General features: G+C 35.7%; 1 protein-coding gene across 1 annotated transcript in view; it reads right to left on the minus strand.

The window, feature by feature from the left end:
• triob (trio Rho guanine nucleotide exchange factor b) overlaps positions 1-23,848 on the minus strand; it is a 132,389-nt gene continuing 108,541 nt past the window's right edge. Inside the window, 23 exon segments of the mRNA XM_042740505.1 lie at positions 1-2,351; positions 4,410-4,548; positions 4,636-4,836; positions 4,946-5,018; positions 5,099-5,220; positions 6,555-6,720; positions 6,830-6,857; positions 6,985-7,123; positions 11,664-11,911; positions 13,181-13,809; positions 15,274-15,454; positions 15,552-15,743; positions 16,150-16,227; positions 16,658-16,708; positions 16,857-16,949; positions 17,060-17,149; positions 18,050-18,119; positions 18,222-18,325; positions 18,591-18,657; positions 19,516-19,664; positions 19,755-19,850; positions 21,206-21,376; positions 22,219-22,502. Of these exon segments, the coding sequence (XP_042596439.1) occupies positions 1,806-2,351; positions 4,410-4,548; positions 4,636-4,836; positions 4,946-5,018; positions 5,099-5,220; positions 6,555-6,720; positions 6,830-6,857; positions 6,985-7,123; positions 11,664-11,911; positions 13,181-13,809; positions 15,274-15,454; positions 15,552-15,743; positions 16,150-16,227; positions 16,658-16,708; positions 16,857-16,949; positions 17,060-17,149; positions 18,050-18,119; positions 18,222-18,325; positions 18,591-18,657; positions 19,516-19,664; positions 19,755-19,850; positions 21,206-21,376; positions 22,219-22,502 (3,917 nt within the window). The 3' untranslated portion in view covers positions 1-1,805.

Genomic DNA, 23,848 nt, shown 5'->3' on the forward strand with positions numbered 1-23,848 from the left:
TACGAATAAAATGTTTCAGATGTTTAATCTCAAAAATAACCGAGGGTAAAGTAACTTATGTACAGCACAGAATGTGCAAACATGTATGGTTTCTGTACAAAGAAATATACATGCAAGATTAATATAGAGTCAAAAACATTCAAAATGACATTGTTATGTAAAAAAAACAGGGTGTCGCTACGTCCAGTTTTTTTTTTTTTCTTTATGGTGGCTGTACATCTATACATTATGAGAAACTTAAATAAAACATGAAAAATCATATTAACATTACTGATCCAGCATGTCATTTACCTCTTTTATATTCAGCAATAATTGCAACTAGGTTTTAGTGACAAGTTGTTATTTTGGATTATTAGAGCACTGCAACTTGCCTCTTAAACTTCATCCCACAATTTGGAGGCAATTCACTTTTTATTTTTTCCCTGTACAGCAGAAACAGTACATAGGGAACGATTCATCTCATTGTATTTAAAACAACGTGACTTGAAAACAAAGAATAATTCTTGTCATTTAGTCATGCAAACTTACATTAACAAACTACTGCTACAATGAGCAGATATGGAAATGAAAATTCCTAATAATCTGACAACATGAAGCACTACATCAATTAAATTCGATTAACAAAAACCGAACAAGACACAATAAATAAATCAACAATCGATACAAGTAAACTCCTGCTCCAGGAGTCAGAACTGCATTCATAACTTATTATTACAAATTATAACCAGCAAACAGGGAGAAGAAGAAGCATTTAGGTACATGAGGAGTAACTTTGGTATAACAATAAAAATAACAACATTCATAACGAAAGTGTGACAAAGACATACATGATTTTTCACCAATGAGGCTTAAGCTTACAAAATAATACTGAACATAGAAATCTCAGCAAAAGAGCCATGGACACATCATATCTCAACTCACATGTACTTAACAATGTTGATTTAACACGGATCATTATAAATAGCTGCAAAATGTTAAAGCCCCAACATTGCACATTTCAACAAGTTACAAAGAGTGCACATTTGCTGTGGTTATCAACACTTCCTGCCTTCGGCGGCTTTCCAGCTTGTATTCTAACTGGTCAGTTGAAACTCATGAGCAGCCAATGAGAAAGCATTTCAAACACTGCAAATGAACACGAATGAAGGCAGGTCCAGTTTATTTACAACATAAGGCTGCTAGACAGATGCGAGTTGAAATCAAAAGCTTATCTTTTATTTCTTGTCCGAAAGAGTTGCAGCTTTTAAAAGTCGTTTCATTTGTTATGATCGATTTCCAATATGACTGTATGTTTATCAAACATGGAACTTGAGATGAATGCCATAGTGTAACATTTTACTTCCCTTTAAATCTTTAAATAAGGTTTTTTTTTTTTTACTTTTTTTTTTTCTCCAAAACGTTCAGGATAAAGATACCATCTTTACTGTGCTTCTATACATGGTTTGTACAAAATGTAATCTTTCCTGAATGTAGCTATTCAAATAACAGTACTCCACTGAAACAACCTGATTAAAATACTGTCCGAACATGAGGCTAAACCTTACTGGCTCAGGGAAAAAAAAAAAAACTTCTTAATTCACATTTGTTTTTCTTGTAAGTTTTGCCCATACAAAGAGAGAACACGTGCATGTAGCAGAAATGATTTTTGAAGGGTAAGGGGACTTCAGAGTTTTGTCAGCAGCAGTTACAGTAACAGAGACCCAGAACAGTTTCAGAATGACTCTAAAAGCAGGATGAGATTTCAGCATATATCAGCAACCTATACTTTCCTTAATACCCTAGAAGATTTGCACTCTACGTTTCTCTCAGCTCTGGCTTAGCAGGCGACTACGCAGGAATGCTCGGAAACTGGCCACGGGCCGCAGGTCGTTCTGATGTTTCCTCCGCTCTATAAAAGAGATGAGTCTGGAAGTGTCGAGGCGAGCTGCTCCAGAGGCTGCGTTGGGCTGCAGCCATGGCTGCTCACGCAGGCAAACCTGCGCAGAGGGACGTCTGCACGGCTCGCCTTGGAGAAGGACGCACACCAAGTCCCGCGCAGCTGGACTCACGCCGCGGAAGTAGTCCTCCGGGAAGCTGAAGTCGAGGCGGCAGATGTTGAGGCAGGTCTCCTCGACACTCTCGTCCAGGAAAGGGGACGCCCCACTGAGCATCACGTAGGCCAGCACACCTAGACTCCAGAGGTCAGACGACAGAGCCGCGGGCTCACCCAACACCAGCTCAGGGGCGGAGAACTCAGGGCTGCCCAGCAGAGGGTGGATGTACGGGGTGTTGGAGAGATGTGCCGCATCACCAAAGTCCGTCAGTTTGACTAGAGGCTGGGTTGATGTTTGCTCAATTAATACATTCTCGGGCTGAAAAACACACAAAGGAGATAAGTGTGGGATACCAAACACAAGACAGGTTCAAAATGTAAAATTAGAAATTAAATAGCACACTTGACTTCAGAATGATGTAATCTCTTATTTACTGCACTCATTCTTAGTCTTACTTACAAATGTCTGATAAACATTCAAATATATTTACATATATTCAAAATATTATACATTGTAAACACATTTACAGAATGCTGTTCTAACATCCCATAGAGGCTTCTTAGCATACTGTATTCATGTAAGCATATTACATCTAATTCAGTGGATCTCAACCTTTTTGCCAAAGCCCATTAGGACACAGCAAAATGAGGTACTCTATATATGAAATAATAATAATAATTATATAGAAAAAAAATATGACCTGTTTTTATAAGTCAAGCTAGTATTCTAGTATATCTTATTGATATATTAGTTATTTTTAGATTTTTTTATGTGTCGTATTGATACATCATATTGTTAGTCATTTGATCAGTGCATTGATTTATATTAAACTGTTACATTCCTTTTTGCTTAATACCCTGTTTCTATTGTTTAGAATAATAGATTCTATTGAGAAGGATTTATTTGTGTTACTGTTTATATTTAAAATGATAGCCGTCACCAGGATCAAATATTTATATTTTTATTGCTTGTTATATATATATATTTATATATATTTTTATATATATAAATATATATAAATTTAATATAGAATATATATATATATTTATATATATATATATTTTTTTTTTTTTTTTCTCACTTTTGCCGTCCGGCATCAGTTTCAATTTGAGCCATCGGTGTTTCTCTTTTGTGTTGAGTTCCATGTGAACTTTACTGCATCTTGCTTACTCTTAGAAAACAACTCTATACTTCCCTATTCTAATCTGTGCTATTCTAGTCAATGTACTGTATGAAACTTTGCTTTGTTAGCACTTCTCATCTTCTTTAGATGAATTACTTGTATTGCTCATTTGGATAAAAGTGTCTGCTAAATGAATAAATGTGAATGTAAAATAATTAGTATTTAAAATGTAAATGACTAAATTCAAGAACTGACTAGACATTTCAGGAAATTCATTTTCTTTAAGGTTCTTGACACTTTTTGACTAATGAATTTGACTAATGGGGGCAGCTGTGGCCTAATGGTTAGAGAGTTGGACTTGTGCTGGCAGGAGTTGTAGGTGGGGGGGGAGGTGTGGGGGGGGAGGTGGGGGGGGGCTTAATGAACAGCGCTCTCTTCCACCCCCTGAATACCCATGGCTGAAGTGCCCTTGATCAAAGCACTGAACCCCCAGTTGCTCCCCGGGTGATGGATATAGCTGCCCACTGCTCCGGGTGTGTGTTCACGGTGTGTTCACTTCTCACTGCTGTGTGTGTGCACTTGGATGGGTTAAATGCAGAGCACCAATTCCGAGTATGGGTTACCATACTCTGCAAATGTCACGACTTTCACTTTTTTTTTGACTTCCACTTTACATTACATTATCAATCGTACAGGGTAAACCTTTTACTTTACAAATAGCAATTTCTCAGAAATTGATACCTGATACAAAACAAAAAAAAAAAAAAAAAAAAATCTATTTAGAATCTATTTATCATAGCAATTTCCATGATTTTCCAAATATTCTTTTAAAGTCTTTTAAAACATTCAAGTTTCCCTGGTTCTTAAATAAATTTGACAGTTGTTGAGTGAACACATTAAAATAAGAAATATGCCTTGATTTTTAGGTGTATTTGTTTACACTGTATAAAACATTTTTGTTCATTTTAAGTTGTAAACACAAGACAACACTACTTCAGTCCTTCTATTTAAAGTTTCATGTTATTTCCGAACATAATTTTTTTTGGAGTGTAAATTGGTAAATTACTTTTTTTCAGTGAATTTTATAGCTTGTTTTGTCTTAAATGAGATTATGTTAAGCCATCTTGTGCCTCTTTTGGGAATGTGCTGAGGCCGACTAATAGGTCCAGGTTCACTAGTTGGGAACCACCATATATCTTACTTCCACAAATGAGCTACTAATTTATTAAGAATAATTCTATGGAAAAGCTCACCTTCAAGTCAAGATGAGCAATCCTGCATGTGTGAAGGTAGTGTAAAGCTTCTAGAATATCCCGTAGGTAAAGAGACACCTTTTCTTCTGTCAGATTCCCCCAGCTAACAATATAGTCCAGGAGACGACCTTGATCCGCGCTGATGTGCAAAAAAAGAGTTAACCAAAAAATTATCATTAGCATTGCTTTTATGTGTGAGAGAGATAAAGTAAAGAAGTCGACGTACATCTCCAGGATGAGAACGTAACTGGCTGGGGTCTCGTAGGTGTCCAGCAGGCCCACCAGATGAGGATGCTGAAGACACTGTAGGACACCCAGCTCTTGAACCACCTGCTCTCGACGCATTAGCTTCTTATTTACTAGCTTAGCGGCCACTGATCGCCTGCTTCCTCTTTGCTCACACCACTTAGTGACAGCAAACCTGCCTCTACAGACAGATAGAAAATAAAAATCAGCTGGTTTTGAATGTTAGCTGTGTGTATAGATATAGATAAGTATGTTTTATTGGATTTATTGAGTATGTCAGAACATTTCACCTCCCCAGTTCCATGACTTCAGTGTAGAGGGACTCAAAGTTATCCTTCCAGAGGATCCCGTCACAGGAAGTGCCTACAAAAACAACACCATCAGCGAATCAACTGCTATTCAAACGTTTTGTTTTAAGCAGTGTTAGCTGAAAATCAACTGACCAAGCACCCTGAGGTAGGCTGATGATGTCACTGAGCCCACGTCATTAGAGGCGATGCAGGTGTAGGTGCCGCTGTCGTCCAGAGAGGCAGGTGAGATACGGAGAGTCACTTCCCCTGTCTCACTGAACAAAACATTAAACAATTAGGTGGCAAAATGTATAAATTACAATTAACGCAGAAAAACATAGTCTATTAAAAACGTGTTCTCTTAGTCTAGAATATACTGAAATGGTCAACTGCTCTATTCAGAGGTCAAATATTGTTTTATAATGACTGCTAAACTATATATTGACTGTTTTGATCTCAGAAGCAAATTAAATGGCTTTTACAGAATACAATTATTGAATTAATTAAAATGAAATTTTAACTTACATCAATATTTAATGTACATTTATTAATTTATTTGGTAATCATGTAATAAGCAACATAATGTGCAATCAGCTAGTCATTACCAGAAAATAAACCCCTTGTGGAAAATACAAGGTGTCTGTGGAAATAACTAGCTAACATAAATGTATACTGTAAATGTATGTTTTACTTGATTTTTGCTAAATAATTTTATCATATAATTTTAGATTTTTACTTCATATATTTGTTTTACATTTGTACAACTTTTGTTTAAACTATGCTATATATATTTTTAACCAATAAGTCTTTTAATAACACTTTTAATAAGAATGTAGATCCTTTTTTTTTTTTTTTTTTTACTTAAACTGTTACAGCATTTACATTTTCAGCAAAAATGTAACAGAAAGTATGCACATCCAGCAGGTGAAAAAAAAGCACGATGAGGGTGCTCAACCACAAAAACAAAAAACAAACAAGCAAGAAAAATTTGCCACGCCATAGCTCCAAAAGTAGAAAAATATTTATACAATAAATCAAACATGGTTACACATTATTTTAAGGTGTCCTTGTTACAGTGTAATTATACATCTAAGTACTGTGTTATATTAATTAACTACATGTGGTTAATGTTTGGTTTAGGGTTATTTGCATGTAATTATGCATAATTTATTGTTATTATAATAGTAAGTACATGTAAAGTGTAACAAGGTCAAAACATTTTTTACCTAAAACATTTATACTTTCTCACCAAAGGTAACGTTTTGAGCCATGTGGATCTTCATTAATAGCCACCTAGTTAAAAACAGTACTTCTGGTGAGAAAATTCTTACAATTCAAAAACATAATTAGATAATTGGAAATCAGAAGTTTCCAAATGGTAAAACTTAATTAATTTGTTTGTTTATATAGCCAAATTTGAACAACATGAAGACAATTTAATGGAAATATTTTGCATGGAAAATGTTTCTTTTAGTAAACAGTTATGAAACTAGCAAAATGACTGTACATCCTTTGCAATAAACTGGATCGGAAACCATAAAGCAAAAGTGCCCCCTGCAGTCTGTATAGGTGCATGGCATATAAAATTATGTCTGTGTACTGGTTTTACCTGTGTGTGAGTGTGTATCTTCCACCATTGCTGAGAGTGCTCTGGTCAGGCCCTCTCCAACAGACCGAGGCTTTGGGCTGCCCACAGATCTTACAGCGGAGGGTTACACTGTCGCCCCTGTCACACACCACCTCACTCAGGGGGACCACAAACTCTGGGGGAATTGCTGCCAGCAAATCAGAAACTTACAATCATTTGTGTGTTTCATTATGACACATGCACAATTTAATACATGCAAAGATTTCCAAGAATGAAAGAACAATATTCTAACTTACCATCATAAATGTAGTTGGGATTCAAAAGCTGCAAAAATTAAATAATCAATAATGTAATGTTGAATGTTCATACTGTATGTAGAAATTGTCATAACTATGAAATTGCATAATGAGTAATGATTACAAAATGAATAATTCGACTGTTACGGTAGTACCTTTACAGAAACCTTATTGGCTGATCCATCTCGAGACTTGCGATAGCCATTCTCTGATTTGCTCTCTTTTCTGCCCTCTTTGTCTCTCTTTTCGGACTTTCGTCTGATGCGTAGAGCTGTGTGCCACGATGAGGACTTCCTGAATGACAAATATAGCACTGTTTTAAGGGAGAATTCACAGCGAGACTATTAATGTTAGACAACGAACAAGACGTCACTATCATTTAAAAAAAGGGTGGTGTCTTCTGAATAAGTCATAACTGGACTCTTTCACACTTACAACCTAACACAACCTAAATTTAAGGTCAACATAAACTCTAAATGAACTTACATACTTAAAACACCTTCTTAATATGTATCTCATTTTGACAAATCAATTCCCATATGAAAAAATATATATACTACTACTACTACTACTAATAATAATAATAATATATCTGTGACTAAAATATATTTGAAATATAAGCCAAATATATGTTGTAAACAGTGAAGCTGAAATATGAAATATATTTTTGAAACAGAAAATATATTAAGTTTCAACCCCCATATACTAAAATATATTTCAAAAATGTATTTTAGGGTCAAAAAGGTCGTACAGTAGCCTACATTTAGGTTAAATGCAAATGTGTATGGAATGGATCAAAATTACATTAATAATAATATAGTACTGCCTATTTTATAAGACTATTGATATTATTATTATTTATAATGGTATATTATAAGCTTATTTAATAATTGAATTTTATTCAAATGTGTTATATGTTCATATGTGTTATAGACTACAAATAAAGTTTTTCTTCAAATGTGACATACACATATTTTCTTAGATTGAACAATATAAAGTGATTTTTTTTTTCTTAAATATATTTATATTTTTAAAATATTTGTAAAATATATTTTGAAAAATACACAAAAATGCCCAAAAATATATTGGTAGAACATATATTTATGCAAATATATTTTAAAGCATATTTTAACAAATAATTTCTTTGGACATTTTTGTATTTGTATATTTTGAAATATATTTAATAAATTTGTATTTGTATATTTTGAAATATATTTAATATATTTTGAAATATATAGATACACACACACACACGCACACGCACACACACACACACACACACACACATATATACAGTGGGTACAGAAAGTATTCAGACCCCCTTAAATTTTTCACTCTTTTTTATATTGCAGCCATTTGCTAAAATCATTTAAGTTCATTTTTTTCCTCATTAATGTACACACAGCACCCCATATTGACAGAAAAACACATAATTGTTGACACTTTTGCAGATTTATTAAAAAAGAAAAACTGAAATATCACATGGTCCTAAGTATTCAGACCCTTTGCTGTGACACTCATATATTTAACTCAGGGGCTGTCCATTTCTTCTGATCATCCTTGAGATGGTTCTACACCTTCATTTGAGTCCAGCTGTGTTTGATTATACTGATTGGACTTGATTAGGAAAGCCACACACCTGTCTATATATAAGACCTTACACTCACAGTGCATGTGAGAGCAAATGAGAATCATGAGGTCAAAGGAACTGCCTGAAGAGCTCAGAGACAGAATTGTGGCAAGGAACAGATCTGGCCAAGGTTACAAAAAAATTCTGCTGCACTTAAGGTTCCTAAGAGCACAGTGGCCTCCATAATCCTTAAATGGAAGATGTTTGGGACGACCAGAACCCTTCCTAGAGCCGGCTGTCCGGCCAAACTGAGCTATCGGGGGAGAAGAGCCTTGGTGGGAGAGGTTAAGAAGAACCCAAAGATCACTGTGGCTGAGTTCCAGAGATGCCGTCGGGAGATGGGAGAAAGTTGTAGAAAGTCAACCATCACTGCAGCTCTCCACCAGTCGGGGCTTTATGGCAGAGTGGCCCGACAGAAGCCTCTCCTCAGTGCAAGACACATGAAAGCCCGCAAGGAGTTTGCTAAAAAACAGAGAAATAAGATTCTCTGGTCTGATGAGACCAAGATAGAACTTTTTGGCCCTTAATTCTAAGCGGTATGTGTGGAGAAAACCAGGCACTGCTCATCACCTGTCCAATACAGTCCCAACAGTGAAGCATGGTGGTGGCAGCATCATGCTGGGGGGGTGTTTTTCAGCTGCAGGGACAGGACGACTGGTTGCAATCGAGGGAAAGATGAATGCGGCCAAGTACAGGGATATACTGGAAGAAAACCTTCTCCAGAGTGCTCAGGACCTCAGACTGGGCCGAAGGTTCACCTTCCAACAAGACAATGACCCTAAACACACAGCTAAAATAACGAAGGAGTGACTTCACAACAACTCCGTGACTGTTCTTGAATGGCCCAGCCAGAGCCCTGACTTAAACCCAATTGAGAATCTCTGGAGAGACCTGAAAATGGCTGTCCACCAACGTTTACCATCCAGCCTGACAGAACTGGAGAGGATCTGCAAGGAGGAATGGCAGAGGATCCCCAAATACCAGTGTGAAAAACTTGTTGCATCTTTCCCAAAAAGACTCATGGCTGTATTAGATCAAAAGGGTGCTTCTACTAAATACTGAGCAAAGGGTCTGAACACTTAGGACCATGTGATATTTCAGTTTTTCTTTTTTAATAAATGTGCAAAAATGTCAACAATTCTGTGTTTTTTCTGTCAATATGGGGTGCTGTGTGTACATTAATGAGGATAAAAAAAATTAACTTAAATGATTTTAGCAAATGTATACAATACAACAAATTCAAAAATCTTGTGCATGAGCAATCAGTCTGTTAAATGCTATATATGTGTGTGTGTGTGTGTGTTATATGTTTTATATATATATGTGTGTGTGTGTGTTATATATATATATATATATATATATATATATATATATATATATATATATATATATATATATATATATATATATATATATATATATTAGGGCTGTCAAATGATTAATCACGATTAATCAAATCCAAAATAAAAGTTTTGTTTACATAATATATGTATGTGTACAGGGTATATTTATTATGTATATATAAATACACACACATAAATTATATATTTAGAAAATATTTACATGTATATACATTTATATATTTATATTCTTATATTTTATATTATATAAATATATTTAATATATAAACATAAATTCTTCTTAAATATATACATGCATGTGTGTGTATTTATATATACATAATAAATATACACAGTATACACACATATATTATGTAAACAAAACTTTTATTTTGGATGTGATTAATCGTGATTAATCATTTGACAGCCCTAATATATATATATATATATATATATATATATATATATATATATATATATATATATATATATATATATATATATATATATATTAGGGCTATCAATCGATTAAAATATTTAAATTAGTACTTTTCAAAATTTTTATCAACATGGGCATGAACAAATATGGATGCTTTATGCAAATGTATGTTTATTATTAGTGAAACCATTAAAATTATAACCATTATAATATAACATAATATTGGTTAGTGTGGATTAGGGATGTAACGATTCACTCAACTCACAGTTCGATTCGATTCGATTCACGATTTTGATTTCACAATTTTATTTTATTTTTTAAACATAATGAGATTTAAGATAAATTATAAATTAAATGTGTCCTTTTATTATTGCTTGGACAAAATGCTGCACATTTCTTTGTAAAATTGAAATAAAACTATAATAATATACTAATATTATTGCTCTTTGTTGTTTTTGATTGCCTCTTTTGTCCTCATTTGTAAGTCGATTTGGATGAAAGCGTCGGCTAAATGACAAAATTTAAATATAATGTAAATGTAAATAACAAAACTAAATTGAAATTTTAAAACAAGCCCCAAATCAAATAAATTTTAATCATGATCCAAACAAATACATATAAACAAAATAAGGCTTAATCTTTTAAAACTAAACCACATCATATAAATCATAAACCAAAAAAAAAAACAGAATACATGCAACATGAGCAGTTTTTAATCTTAATTAGATTGTATAATTTCTAAATTTTAAAGCGAAAACAAAATGGTTTGACTTCAGTTTTGTAAAACTATACATAAAAATATCTGCATGAAACAGCAGACAATCTGAATGAGATGCAGATTCACTCTGCCAGCAGGTGGCGCTTAAACTGTTTCCTTGGTTTCTGCTGTAAACAAAACAGCTGCACTTTTTTAATTATTATTATTTATTTTTTTTAACAGCGCTGAACTTTGAACTTTAATATGCATTATACAGAGGCAAAAAATATAATCTAAACTCTTCTAAAGACAGTAAGTTCCTCTCAGACATACATTCATATAAACTCCTACCCCTAAATGAATCGCGATTTGTTTAGCATCTCAACCTATTTGAATCGTCACATATTTGAATCGATTTTTAACCGGCTCGCGGTTAATCAATTCATCAATGCATCAATTAAAGCAAGGCATTAATATAGAATGGTGATTAAACTGACTTGGAACTACCTGTGCATTAAACGGTTTTACTGGATACCTGCCAGCCAATCAGTATTCAGACAGACCATGGAATATAATATAATATAATATAATATAATATAATATAATATAATATAATATAATATAATTTATAAAAATAATTAAAAATAATTAAAAATAATTAGCTTCTTACTCTAGAAGTAACTAAACAGTCAGTCTATAATCAATGACAATTAATAACCTATCCTCACTTGAGGGTTCCATCAGGGTAGTCTGGAATGAAGGTGGAGGTGTGACCCAGAACGTAGCCAGGGATCCAGCCCTCGGCTGCTGGGCCTTGTTCTGTGGCGGCACGGAAAACTAGAAACATGTTTTGCTGGTTAGAGGCCAATATCTGCACAACCTCTCCTTGATACACGCTGATCTCATCTTCTTTTAGAGCCACGTAGTCCTGGGTCACCAACATGGTTGACACACTGCTGCTGCTGCTGCTTTCACTCTAGAAGCAGAAACACAGCAAAACATCAGAGTAGCAACTTTTATATTATTTATATTTTTTATATATATATTTTTAATTTGATTAAGAATGTTTGCATATGAAGAATGTTGAAGACATTTAGTCAGCTGGTCAGAGAGCAAGAATAAAGCAAGCGAGAGCAGTTGTAGGAAAAGATTTACAATAGAAGGTTATTTTAGGTTACAAGATCCTCTTCTGAGTTACACTAAAGAGTCGTTCACACTGACAGTTCCCAGTTAAATTGCTGATGGTTGTACAGACACTGTACTGTTGGTTAAGTATATCATGAGGTGGATGAGCTCAAATTTCTATGTTCCTACTGACAGTCACCAAAACATGCTGAACTTTGTCACATCATCAACAGTCTTTATCGGTCATGTTGCTTCTAATTGCTTACTCTCATTAAAAATAAATGACTTCTGGTCTCTTTGTTGAGGCAAATTGCTTTCAGTGTGATTATTTCCTCTTAAGACTGTTGGTTAAAAGACGAAATCTAACACCCTTAAAGACCCCATGAAATCAGCATTGGAGTTTTGTGGTCTTTTAACTTCAAAACCATCTATATTGCTGAAAGTTGACAATGCACAATCTTTCTCTTCCAGGAAACAGACAAAATATACTGATGCACTCATGTGTGTACCCACATGTTTTGTCCAATAAAATGCTCTCTAGAATGAGAATATACTTTCCCCTAATACCCCTATGCTTCAGACTTTCGTCTGATGCGAATAAAGCATATGCTATGTTAAAAAAAGGAAAAGCCCCTTGATATTTCTCACTCCAACATCCTTTTCAATCGTAAACAAATCAGCACAGGATTTTATGGGGCCTTTAACACCCCACAATATATTTAAAAAAAATTAAATATGTAAGCGGGTTAAAAAGAAAAAGAGTTAGTAATTGTTAGTTGGCTGTGGTTTGTGCTCCTAATGCTTGCATATTAGGTCTTCTCAGGCAGTTAGAGAAAGTACATCCTGCCAGTTCAGAGCAGATAGAATCAGCAGAAATAGTCGATGGATGTACAGAGTTTCTGAGACACTCTCAAGGAGTTATACTGGTTAACAGTGTACATTGTTAGTTGCTCAACAGCACAGTCAAACCAGGCTAGTTAATATCCACAAAAGCCTGTGAGAATCCTCTTTTAGTTCCAGGTCAATGCACATACATCCCAGCGGGTTAGTATGAAGCCGGAGGTGGAGGTGAAGCAGGACTGGGCCTCACTGAAGCCAGGAGCTAGAGTTTGGCTCTTACCCCATTGCTGTGTGTGGAATGCAGGGACTGCTCACTGGTGGAGGAGCATGTACTGATGTGGTCCAACTCCTTATAATGGGCGGAGTGCCTGCGAGTCTGACACTGGCTGCGACTCAATGTGCCACTCTGCTCTGTGTAAGAGCCAGGCCTGCCAGTAGGCGTGACTGGCATTGAGGCCCAAAACGGGGAGCCCTTCTGGACTGTAAAGTTCTGAGGGTTCAAGGGGGAGAGAATGGGCGAAGGGACTCTGAGACGGGGCTTTGTTAAGGTGAGAGACAGAGGTGCGACTGTGGCTCTTGGAATGGGTGTCCCTGATTGGGCTTCCTCGCGTAGCTCCTTCAAGGGGCTCTCCAGGACCCGCATCCTAGGGACCTCACCATTTAGGTCCTGTTCAGGAAGAGGACACGTACCTGAAGTGCGGTCATCTGGGGCGGGGGCGTGGTGGTGGTGCTGCACAGGCTGGGGGAGACGAGAAGAAGGTTGAGGGATTCGGGAAGCTCGGGACCGAGAGCCACAGCTGGGAACCATGGCAGAGCTGCTGCTACCCCCCGGAAGTCCACTGCTGCTGGGGCCACCCAGACCACTTGCCCCCACATGATTCCGTTGGTATTCAATGGGTGAAGTCAGTGCTGAGAAGACAACAAGAGGCAAGTGATGTTATATAATATAACCCAGTCATGAAAGTAATTTTTTTTAGGTGTACGCATTATTATAAAGTGAAAGAGAAAAGCTATGAACAACATATTTTCAAAAAATATGTTTTAAAAGTCACTGGAATGTCTGAATGACTAGATGGTCTTAAAAGATGTGTTGCCAATTCTACTTTAACACTGGTGCTTCGGGTGGTTTTTCATGTCTGCGGGTTGAAGTGACCCCAATAACATGATATTTAGCCCCTGTAATAGGAATTTTAACAGGGGAACCTCACCAAAAAAATGTGTATTTTACCCCTCAGAACAATTTTTTACCAGGGGACCCTCCACGAAAATGCAGTTGGGCTAGGTTTGAGTAGCATTTGGGCGGGTTTTGTTGTGAAAACCTGGCAACCTTGCTTGAAAGTGAATTTTCAAAAGAGTATGTTCAAATGTTTTTAACGCTGTTCTATGTTTTCTTCCTATTTAAGCTAGCTGACAGCACTTATCACGCTATCAGTTGTTGGCTATCAGTTCCCAATCCCAATCCATTACTATTATTTTACACTAATTAGGAATTTAGCATTTTATTTAAATTAGGGGAGTCCTATCCTCCTCCAGGGGGGCAACTATTCTGCTATTTAGCTCCAATCTTTATTAAACACATTTAAACCAATTACTTGGTGGTTATTCATAGTTTGTGGGGCTTTACAACTATTACATTTGGGTTTGGTTTACCTGTTAACCAGCACCTGGACGCTGACGCACTGAATGTTCTTTGTTTGCATATGTTAATGTTTACGGATAGATTAAATGAAACGGGACAAAATTCATCTTTACAAACTATTTATCATTATAAAGGTCTAAGCCTCAAGCATCGACGACAGATCACTGTTTTTCAATGGAAAGCTTATAAGGAATGTATTTGCAAAATTTGTGTAAGTAGTACACATCAAAACATGTATAAACAAAACCAGATTCATCGTAATAGCGAGTCATGAACACATCATCAGCTGCAAATCCCAGTTTAGTTAGAAAAGGTAAGGGTCCACTGAATGACATTTTATAGAGCACTTTTAGTCCAACAAAGCAATAATGTTGTAATATGGATAGTAATTCCTTTGTTTACGTTTCAGATGTTCGGGGATAGTATTGTTTGTATCCATTATAGAATACACTTCAGAACTGATTTCATGTATTTTTATATGAAATAAAAAAAATATTCAGTGTGGTACAATTTTTTTCAAGGCACTTCAGTAACTTTTTATCTTTTTGAGCATTATAAACTCTTCCAAAGACACCAAAATTGTGTGTGTAGCACACTGAAGTCAGGAACTATTACAATTTTAAGTTAGGTAGGGCATTTTCAGTTGTGAGTCCCATAATGGGGGGTGTTGGTTAACAGGTTCCACTAACCTCCCATTTTGTAACTTTTTTAAAGAAATCCTACAATTGTGTTACCATTGAGGAAGTTTCTCTGGTTCTCCAGGATGCTGCTGATCTGCTGGATCCATGCCAGGCAAACCGCCCGGTTGGAGGAATGGAGGACATAGTGCTCTGTACTGCCAGCGGATGACCTTGAGGTCAAAATAAACTTACAAGGGTCATTGTCAGGACTCTCTTCTAGACCCAACCAACTGACCTGCAGAGCAGAGATAGAGACAACAGATACATGTTTTTACTTGCTATACTGGGTCTTAAGCACAGTGTTTTCTACAGCAGTGGTTCTATCTACACACCTTAATACTGTTCTTAAACAGATAGCCCGGCATAGAGAATCCCTTCTTTTTATCCAGCGGTTCACTGAAGATAACTATCTGCTCGAAGAGAAAGACACGCCTTTCTTTCATGCGGGAAAGGAGACCACCATCCTGGTCGGAGACCAGGAAGGTGTCCTGTAGAAGCAGTCTTCCCTGGGCTACAATTTTACCCTAAAAGCAAAAATAACAAAATAAACAATGCTTAGTCCTCAGAACAGTTCAAATTCCCTTGCATGAGCAAACAAAACTGCACTAAAAAAGAACATTCACATCAAGTACAGGTTGGTTTGAAATATTGTACAGTGATGTTCCCACATTTTTTAATTGGAGGCAAGGTCACTGTTTTATTTGCTCGGTTTGTGATTAATTTTGTCAGACATCTAAACTCTTTTCACAAAATGACAAAAATTCACTGTTGTATTTGGTTTGATTAGTTTTGATGTTAAAAGAAAAAAAAAAAACCTTTGTGAACAGCTTGAGGACATCCTGCTGATTTAACTGTTAATGGCTGTGCTTTTAGCGTTCCAACTACACACTCACAAACTTTTGCAAATAAGGTAAGAGAAATGCGTCTTACATCAAATCCTTGGAGGCGTCCAACATTCATCATGTCATTGCAGCGTTTTGGAACAACACACATCACCTCTACTGCTTTCTGTGAGAGAGCATATGTAGTTTAGAACTAGATTTTTACATTTTATGAAGAAAATGTGACTGCTGCTTGCCTGTGTAAAATTTGCCACCATAATACAAAGGTGTTGTGGGTGGTTACTATGATGTTGCTACTGTATGTGCATCACTATAGCCCAAGTAAAAGATTCCCACCTTCATTTCTCTGTTATTTTGGGCTGTAGATATGAATCAAGTCACAGTTGCAATATTATTAATGCTTTCTCATCACTTAGTCATAAATTGATTTAAAGTCAGACTGATTACTGATTGTTTAGAAATGTCAGATAGCAAAATTTTTCCAAGCTGCATGATTTGAGGTTCAGAATCATTTATATTTGTAGCATAAATGGTGCTGCTGGATGAGTTATGTGTCAAAGCTAAACACATGCCCATGTCTAAACAATTACCCTTACCTCTACTTCTATAGTGTCCAAACCAGCCTTTTTGGAGAACTTGAGAAAATCCTAAAATAAAGCAACCAGAAAAATGATGAGAATCATTCATTTATGTTGAAAGATAATGATCTTTTCTCAACATCTATTCTTTACATAAAGATGGGTGAGTAGTACTGGAAGGAATGACTACATTGCTACTGGAATTTCACTGCCTGACCTTTAGAAGAAGCTGGTATTTCATGATCCGCTGCACTGGTTTGATCAGTAGATCTGTGATCTGTAGCCTGTGGCCCAACCTCTGTTTTAAATCCTGATCAAGATATAAAGAAAAGACGAGACAATGTGGTTATGAGTCTGTCTTACTTTTTATGACTCATGTTTAAATGTCAGGGAGGATGTAGGCAGTGGCTTGAGTCTTACCTCAAAATATGTGTCGATGTACTCTGAAACAATGTGCTCTGATTTGGGCTTGTTTTGGCAGTACACAATGTACATGTGCAGTCTTCGTTCCTGTAGCCAACACAGAATTTCAGACAAAGAAGGTCAAAACTTACTCATCAAGTAAGATTTGAAAAAAAACAAACAAAAGAAAAAACAAAAGGATAGATCCTATCCTTCATGCTGATTGTTCTATGCTGCTTTCCAGTTATGCTAAATTATATAATATACTAACATCTATGATTCAGTTATTGCATATTCAACACATACGGTCAGTTTTTTTCTTTTACTACATGTATGGCACGGCAGGAAAAATTCACCCAAAATTATTCATTTTTTTTTTACCCTCATGACATCCTAAACATGCATGCATGTTTTTCTTCTGCTGAATGCAAAAGAAGGTATTTTGAAAAAAAAAATTCCTATACAATAAAAGTAATTGGGGTCCAAAACAACATTGACTTTTACAGTATGGACAGAAAAGTCAAATATATTTGTATAGTGATTTACACATTAAACAATGTTCCAAAGAGGCTTTACAGAAAAATCATGATGTTAATGTTTATAATATCTTAATATCTTTATTATCAGATTAGAGCTGGGTGATAATATAGTTTACAATTTAAAACATGTATATATGTGGATAAAATAAAACATACTTATATATCCAACTTTACTGTATGTAAAAAGCTGTGAGATAATATAGTTAATTTTGCAGCCAAATTTAGCTAGATAGTATATATATATATATATTGCTTCAAGTGAGTATAATATAGATATGCAGGACAGGTAGTAACTGATTACATGCAGTCGGACAGTAGACACTGTAGCTTCATGGTGTTAACAAAACATTGCTCTATTTGTTTGTACATCCCAACCAGACCAACACAGCAACATGATTTAAGTTTGAGGCGAGAATATCCATTTAATTTAATGATATTTGTCGAAACACCACAATGTATAATATCATACCTGTCTAATAAACAGGGGTGCGAGCCTATCTGGGTCTTCCAAGCACTTCTCTAGTTCACCAAGAAAGAAGCTACAAAGATGAGAGGTGCAACATTAATGGCAGGAAATGAAAGTAGGGGGTCTTTGTGGTATTTTCGAGAATGAGAATCTTAAGTGTGTCATTTTCACATACTCTTTATGCCAGTCATAAATCTGGTGAATGTTCCCAAAGACGATCTTATCTTTGCCCTTCATGTCGTCGGGTACACCCTCCTCCTTCATCCTGCTGATGTAGCCCTGCAGGTGCCAGAACACATCAGTATGGTTACCATTGGAGACAGAAACACATAAAACATGTGATCTTCCTCGACGACCATTCTGAATAGCACAACACAACAATTGTGTAACACTTCAAAAGATGGATAGACAACTGATCAAACAAAACTAATCCCTGACAACAGCTGCCAGTTATGATTACTCGAATGAATGTGTTCAGTTACATACAGTCACCATAGTGATCTTACTGCGGTATATTCGTTAAAAGAAATGAACACAAGCCCACCTCCACGACTGCACCAAGGTCTCTCACATAGTCTCTCTCTGTCTCCACCAGTTCCAGCAGTACATAGCTGAAAATGAAAGAGAAAAACATATTCACATACAACAAATCAAAGAACAATTCAAGATGGCAGGCAGAGTCAAAAGAAACATATTTCCTTTAGTATGAAAATGTATCTGTAAAAATATTTCTAAAGAATTAAATTAAAACCTATTATATTATAAATAAAATGTACCCAATATTTGAGTGTGCTACACATTTTTAAGCTTATTATAGTACTCTATAAGAATCTAAATTATTACATGACTCACGTCAGTGTTCCTCAATGCACTGATCTCTACAGAATGAACATTGAAGCTAACTGAACTGAATTATAAATCTTTATAAATGAGAACCTCAAAGTTCAAACTATTTCATTTTCAACCCAGTTTGCTTCTGACGTTTTAAAGCAAACACAATAATTATGAGACAAATTGCGTGTCATATAATAATGTATAAACAATATGCTACATGATCCTGTAACTCTTTTGAACCATTTATTTAAATTAAACAAGAGAATTCCAAGAGAGTAAGGAGTCATGAAAAGAGTCACATTTGAAGAGTTACTTTTACAATCTATTAAATAATCAGTATGACTCTTTTCTGTTCTAAACTTCCCTCTTTTGTCTTCTTTTGCTCTTTGGGTATTTAAGTATCATTCCAGCTACCTAAAAACCTCTGGTATACTTCTCTGAATCCCTGCGACCTGCAACACTTTTTGTGTAGCGTTCAAAACATTGACACTTGTGTTGAGAGATACTTGGAAGCTCAGACATAACCTTGTCACTAAAACAATCCAAACACAAGATTTAATTTTGGTGAGGCCTTACAACTACTAGTTTTTTAGAGAGCTAATATACAAATACTTATAAATAAGAGAGAAACACACTGTCGTCTCTTGAGAAAGCCAGTCTTGCGTTCATCCATCTCATCGATGGGAGAGGAGGAAGACAGGAAGGAGTTATCCGATGGGATGCAAGAAGGACTACTGCTATCTCCTCGCTCAACAGGGAGAGAACTAGGCCTGTCCTCCAGACTCTGAGAAAGAAAAAGTGGAAAATACAAAAACATTTAAATATGAAGTAATGGACTCATGCTGTGATTTCCTACACCTCTGTGATCTCTTACCATTTTGCTCTTGACGAGTTCCTCAATGGCGCTGACCAGTTCAGCTGCGCTTGGTGTGTCTGAGCTGCTGGGACGTCCAGACAGACGGGAGGTAGCCTACACAAAAAAGAAAAAAAAGTAACAATGTTTAGAATCTTACTAAAGTAGGAATCTCACAAAAATGAAACAAAACGAAAACACGAAACAAACAAAAAAACAAAACAAAAAAACAACAACAAAAAATACCCCCCAAAACAAAACAAAACAAAACAAAAAACAAAACAAAACAAAACAAAACAAAACAACTGCATGTTAAATGCCCTGTATGTCTTTTTTTTTCATGAGGCCTAGTCCATTAAGCGGTGTGACACCCTTTTCGGGTTATGGTTACATAGCTGAATGACTAATAAGTAATTAGTACTGGATCCAGTGTTGAAAAATTAACCACAAAGTGTCTAAAGACAAAGTCTAAAGACTTCAATATTTATTTATTTTGTGAATCTGCAATGATGCTCACCATTGTAGTGGTCTTACAATGAAGGTGGAAACATTCCAGTCCAAATATGGCAGTGGGTGTGGTTTCTGTATTCACCAGCCAATCAGGGGCTGATTTCAGAGTGGTAGGGGCATATATAGGGGAATGGAAGTAGGAACTTTGGTTTGGAAGATTTAGGTTGTTTTGGGTGAAGAGTTAGTGCACACATGGCCCATCGCATGTGATGGTACACACTCCTGAATACTCCATTAAAGGGGACATGAAAGGTCACGGACAAGGTCAAGGGCTTTCTCAGTCTATAACAGTTAGAAGTTCAAATTTTTTGAAATGCTACTGAAGAGGATCAGTTTCTGTGCCTCAATAAACAAGCTCTGGTAAAGCATAGCTGAGGACATGTAGAGTATTCAAATAAATGAATGGACAAGAAGGACAACATACAGTAAGGATGAGGTATAAAAGTAGAACAAATTACTGCAAACTGGAAAGAGGAGGAGAAAGCTGGAGGAGAGAAGACTACATAGAGAGATAATGAAACTGAGACAAAACAGAGGCAGAACAGAAATCAACATAATGCTGGAGAACATTAAGAAACAAAGAGAAAACAGACAGCAGTTAGAGAGGCCTATCAGAGGACCTTCTAAACTATTATCATGGGGTCAACATGAAGTCAGCATGAAGCAATATTTACAACAGATTTTACATCCACAATGTAACATTTTTCTTCGTAACAAAGTTCATAAGGAAATGTAAGGTAAGCTTTGATCCGCAAGGTACTGACTGAGTAACTAAAAGTGGGCATTCCATACTAGAAATCATAGCTAGGCTTGCATGTGCCTTTGTGGGTCTTTTTGACCAGGACATGGACACTGAAGGTCAAGTTCGCTCTCAAGAGAATATGTGCACAATAAGACCAGGAATATGTTATAACAACATACAGGGTCTGATTTCAAGTTATATTCTGGTGACTGGTATTTACCTTGTCCTCCTGGGAGTCCTGATGCAGAAGGCTGTGCTGTTGGATGGCCATAGGGGGCGGCAGGGGAACCGAGTCAGGCCCTTCCTCCCCTTCCTCCTCACCACAGCTCTGCATCCCTGAGGAGGAAGACTTAGACAGAGTGCCACTGCTCAGTCCCTCATTTCTCATCCTCTGTGAGAAACAGAGAAGAAGAAATAAAGAGATAAACGTTGTTAAGCAATGAAACAGCTCAGCAGCTGTGGAACATTCTTATACCAAAATAGCTCCAGTGAAAGAGTTGCACTGTATTTATAACTGCTCTAAACTGGAAACCACAAGACATGAATAGGACTTACAAATCATACACTTAAAAACAGACAGAACGCTACATTTACCAAATGCATTTACCAGGAAATGAGTAGCCACTACAGTAACTACCATATATTTACTCGTCTGGGAGCTGTTTTAACCATTTTCACTTTTGCAATAGGGCTCTTTTAGGCACTTTTCATTAATACTGTAACCTTTGGTCCCATTACCTTTTTTTTTTTGCCAATTTTTTTTAAATTTTTTATTTTTTAGATCTATTAGATGTGTTAGATAATTGTCTAACATAAAAAATTATTTTGCAGTTTTAAAGTTTACCTTTTGTTTTCTGTCATTAAAAAATATATATATATTTATTTTTACAAAAATACAAAAAAAGTGAAATATCATTACAATTTAAAATAACTGTTTTCTATTTTATTATTTGTATTTTAAAATATTATAGCAAAGCTACATTTTCAGCAGCCATTACTCCAGCCTTCAGTGTCACACGATCTGCTGATCAGGTGCTCAAATAACATTTCTTATTATTATCACAACGACTCCAAACTATGAATAGTAGCGTATATACATGCTAAAATACAATTTCATAATACATTAATTGATATACAGTTCACTGCACAAATTTAATCATGCTAATAAACCTGAAAAAATCTCTGTGTGTTAAACCAAAAAGGGTGTTACTGTATTGTTTTCTGGTCACCAACCTCCTCAATGGTCTCATCTTGTGGTGTGGCGGCACTGTCATCTGAGTCTTTCTGTGAGCCGGCGTCTGCGTTCTTGCGGACATCTCGACTCTTCTTGTGCTTGTGTGCAAGTTTCTTCACATGGCCGTCTGCTTTACCACTGCTGAGCCGTCTGACAGGGCTGGTCAGCCACTTGCGCAGAGTATTTCCGGGCCGTTTGGGTCCAGGAGAGCTCTGCAAATGACCCGGCTGCAGCGTGGCACTGCCCGAAAGTCCTCCTTCATTACTGGAGACTGAGAGCGTGTCTTCAAAGAAAGAGGGAAAGAGAGAATGAGAGAAAAGTGGTGTTTACATGTCTTGCTGGGCCTCTGTATTTTTATTTTATAGAACAGCTGAAAACAACAGGCATGAGTTCATAGCTGTACAGTTATACAAATCATTATTCAAAAACAAAATCAATAATCTGCCAGTTAATAAAACGTCAAGAATTCATCAACAACATGGTATCATACATTAGAAAGTGTAATTAATAACATGATATAAAAATAATATTCTGTTTGTAAATAAACAAACAACACACATGAATCACATGTACAGTATAAAGGGCCAAGTTGCACCACCATACAAATAGTAACCTTTTTTTTTTTAGAGATAACTTAACTTTCCAGAATTAGTTTTGCATGGCAGGAAGATTTTTAGTTGAAGTGATATACAGAAGGTTACATTTCCGAATTTTCTTTTTTTTCTTTTTGTAAAAGGTTTTGTTTGAAAAAGTGTCCTTGCATTATTATTATTACAACCATTATTAATATCATGATTTATTTATTTATTTAATTTAAATAAATGACATTTGTTTCAATATTTTTTACATAACACAAAGACATAAATATTTTTATATCTGGTTTTAAGTGTGCAAATATTTTTGGGGCCACTGCCGTTTCTCAAAACAGAATTATTGCTATATTATTATTACGCCCATTATTAATATCACTATTTATTTATTTTAAATAAATGACATTTGTTTCAATATTTTTTATATATCACAAAGACATAAATATTTTTATATCTGGTTTTAAGTGTGCAAATATTTTTGGGGCCACTACCATTTCTCAAAACAGAATTATTGCAATATTATTATTACGGCCATTATTAATATAATTATTTATTTATTTGTTTTAAATAAATGACATTTGTTTCAATATTTTTTATATAACACAAAGACACAAATATTTGTATCGCAATATAAATGCAGCCAGTTTACTGTGTTTTAACTATATAATAAATGTTTTATACATAACTAAAATGATAACATGCATATCTGAAAAGTCAAATCTGACAGATGCTATCTGATGCAAATTATTCTGGGGTTTGTGGAGAAGTGTGCGAGTGTGCTTTTCTCACCACGAGGTGACTCTATAGTGATGCAAATCGCAGCTCTACTTTTCACTTCAGAGAGCTTTCTGTTTTCAGCCCTCTTCAAAACTGAAACTGCAAAACCCTCTTAAAATCCCTTCTCTGCTCCTTAGAGAATATGTCCTTACATATGATACTCTCATCTACTGATGTGCAGAAGAAAGGCTTCTGATAAACGAGAGGAGTGGAAAAATCAAGAGCTAATAAATAGATCTTTATTGACTGTTACTATATAAAT

The sequence above is a fragment of the Cyprinus carpio genome, chromosome B16, assembly GCF_018340385.1.
Source record: "Cyprinus carpio isolate SPL01 chromosome B16, ASM1834038v1, whole genome shotgun sequence".
NCBI lineage: Eukaryota > Metazoa > Chordata > Actinopteri > Cypriniformes > Cyprinidae > Cyprinus > Cyprinus carpio.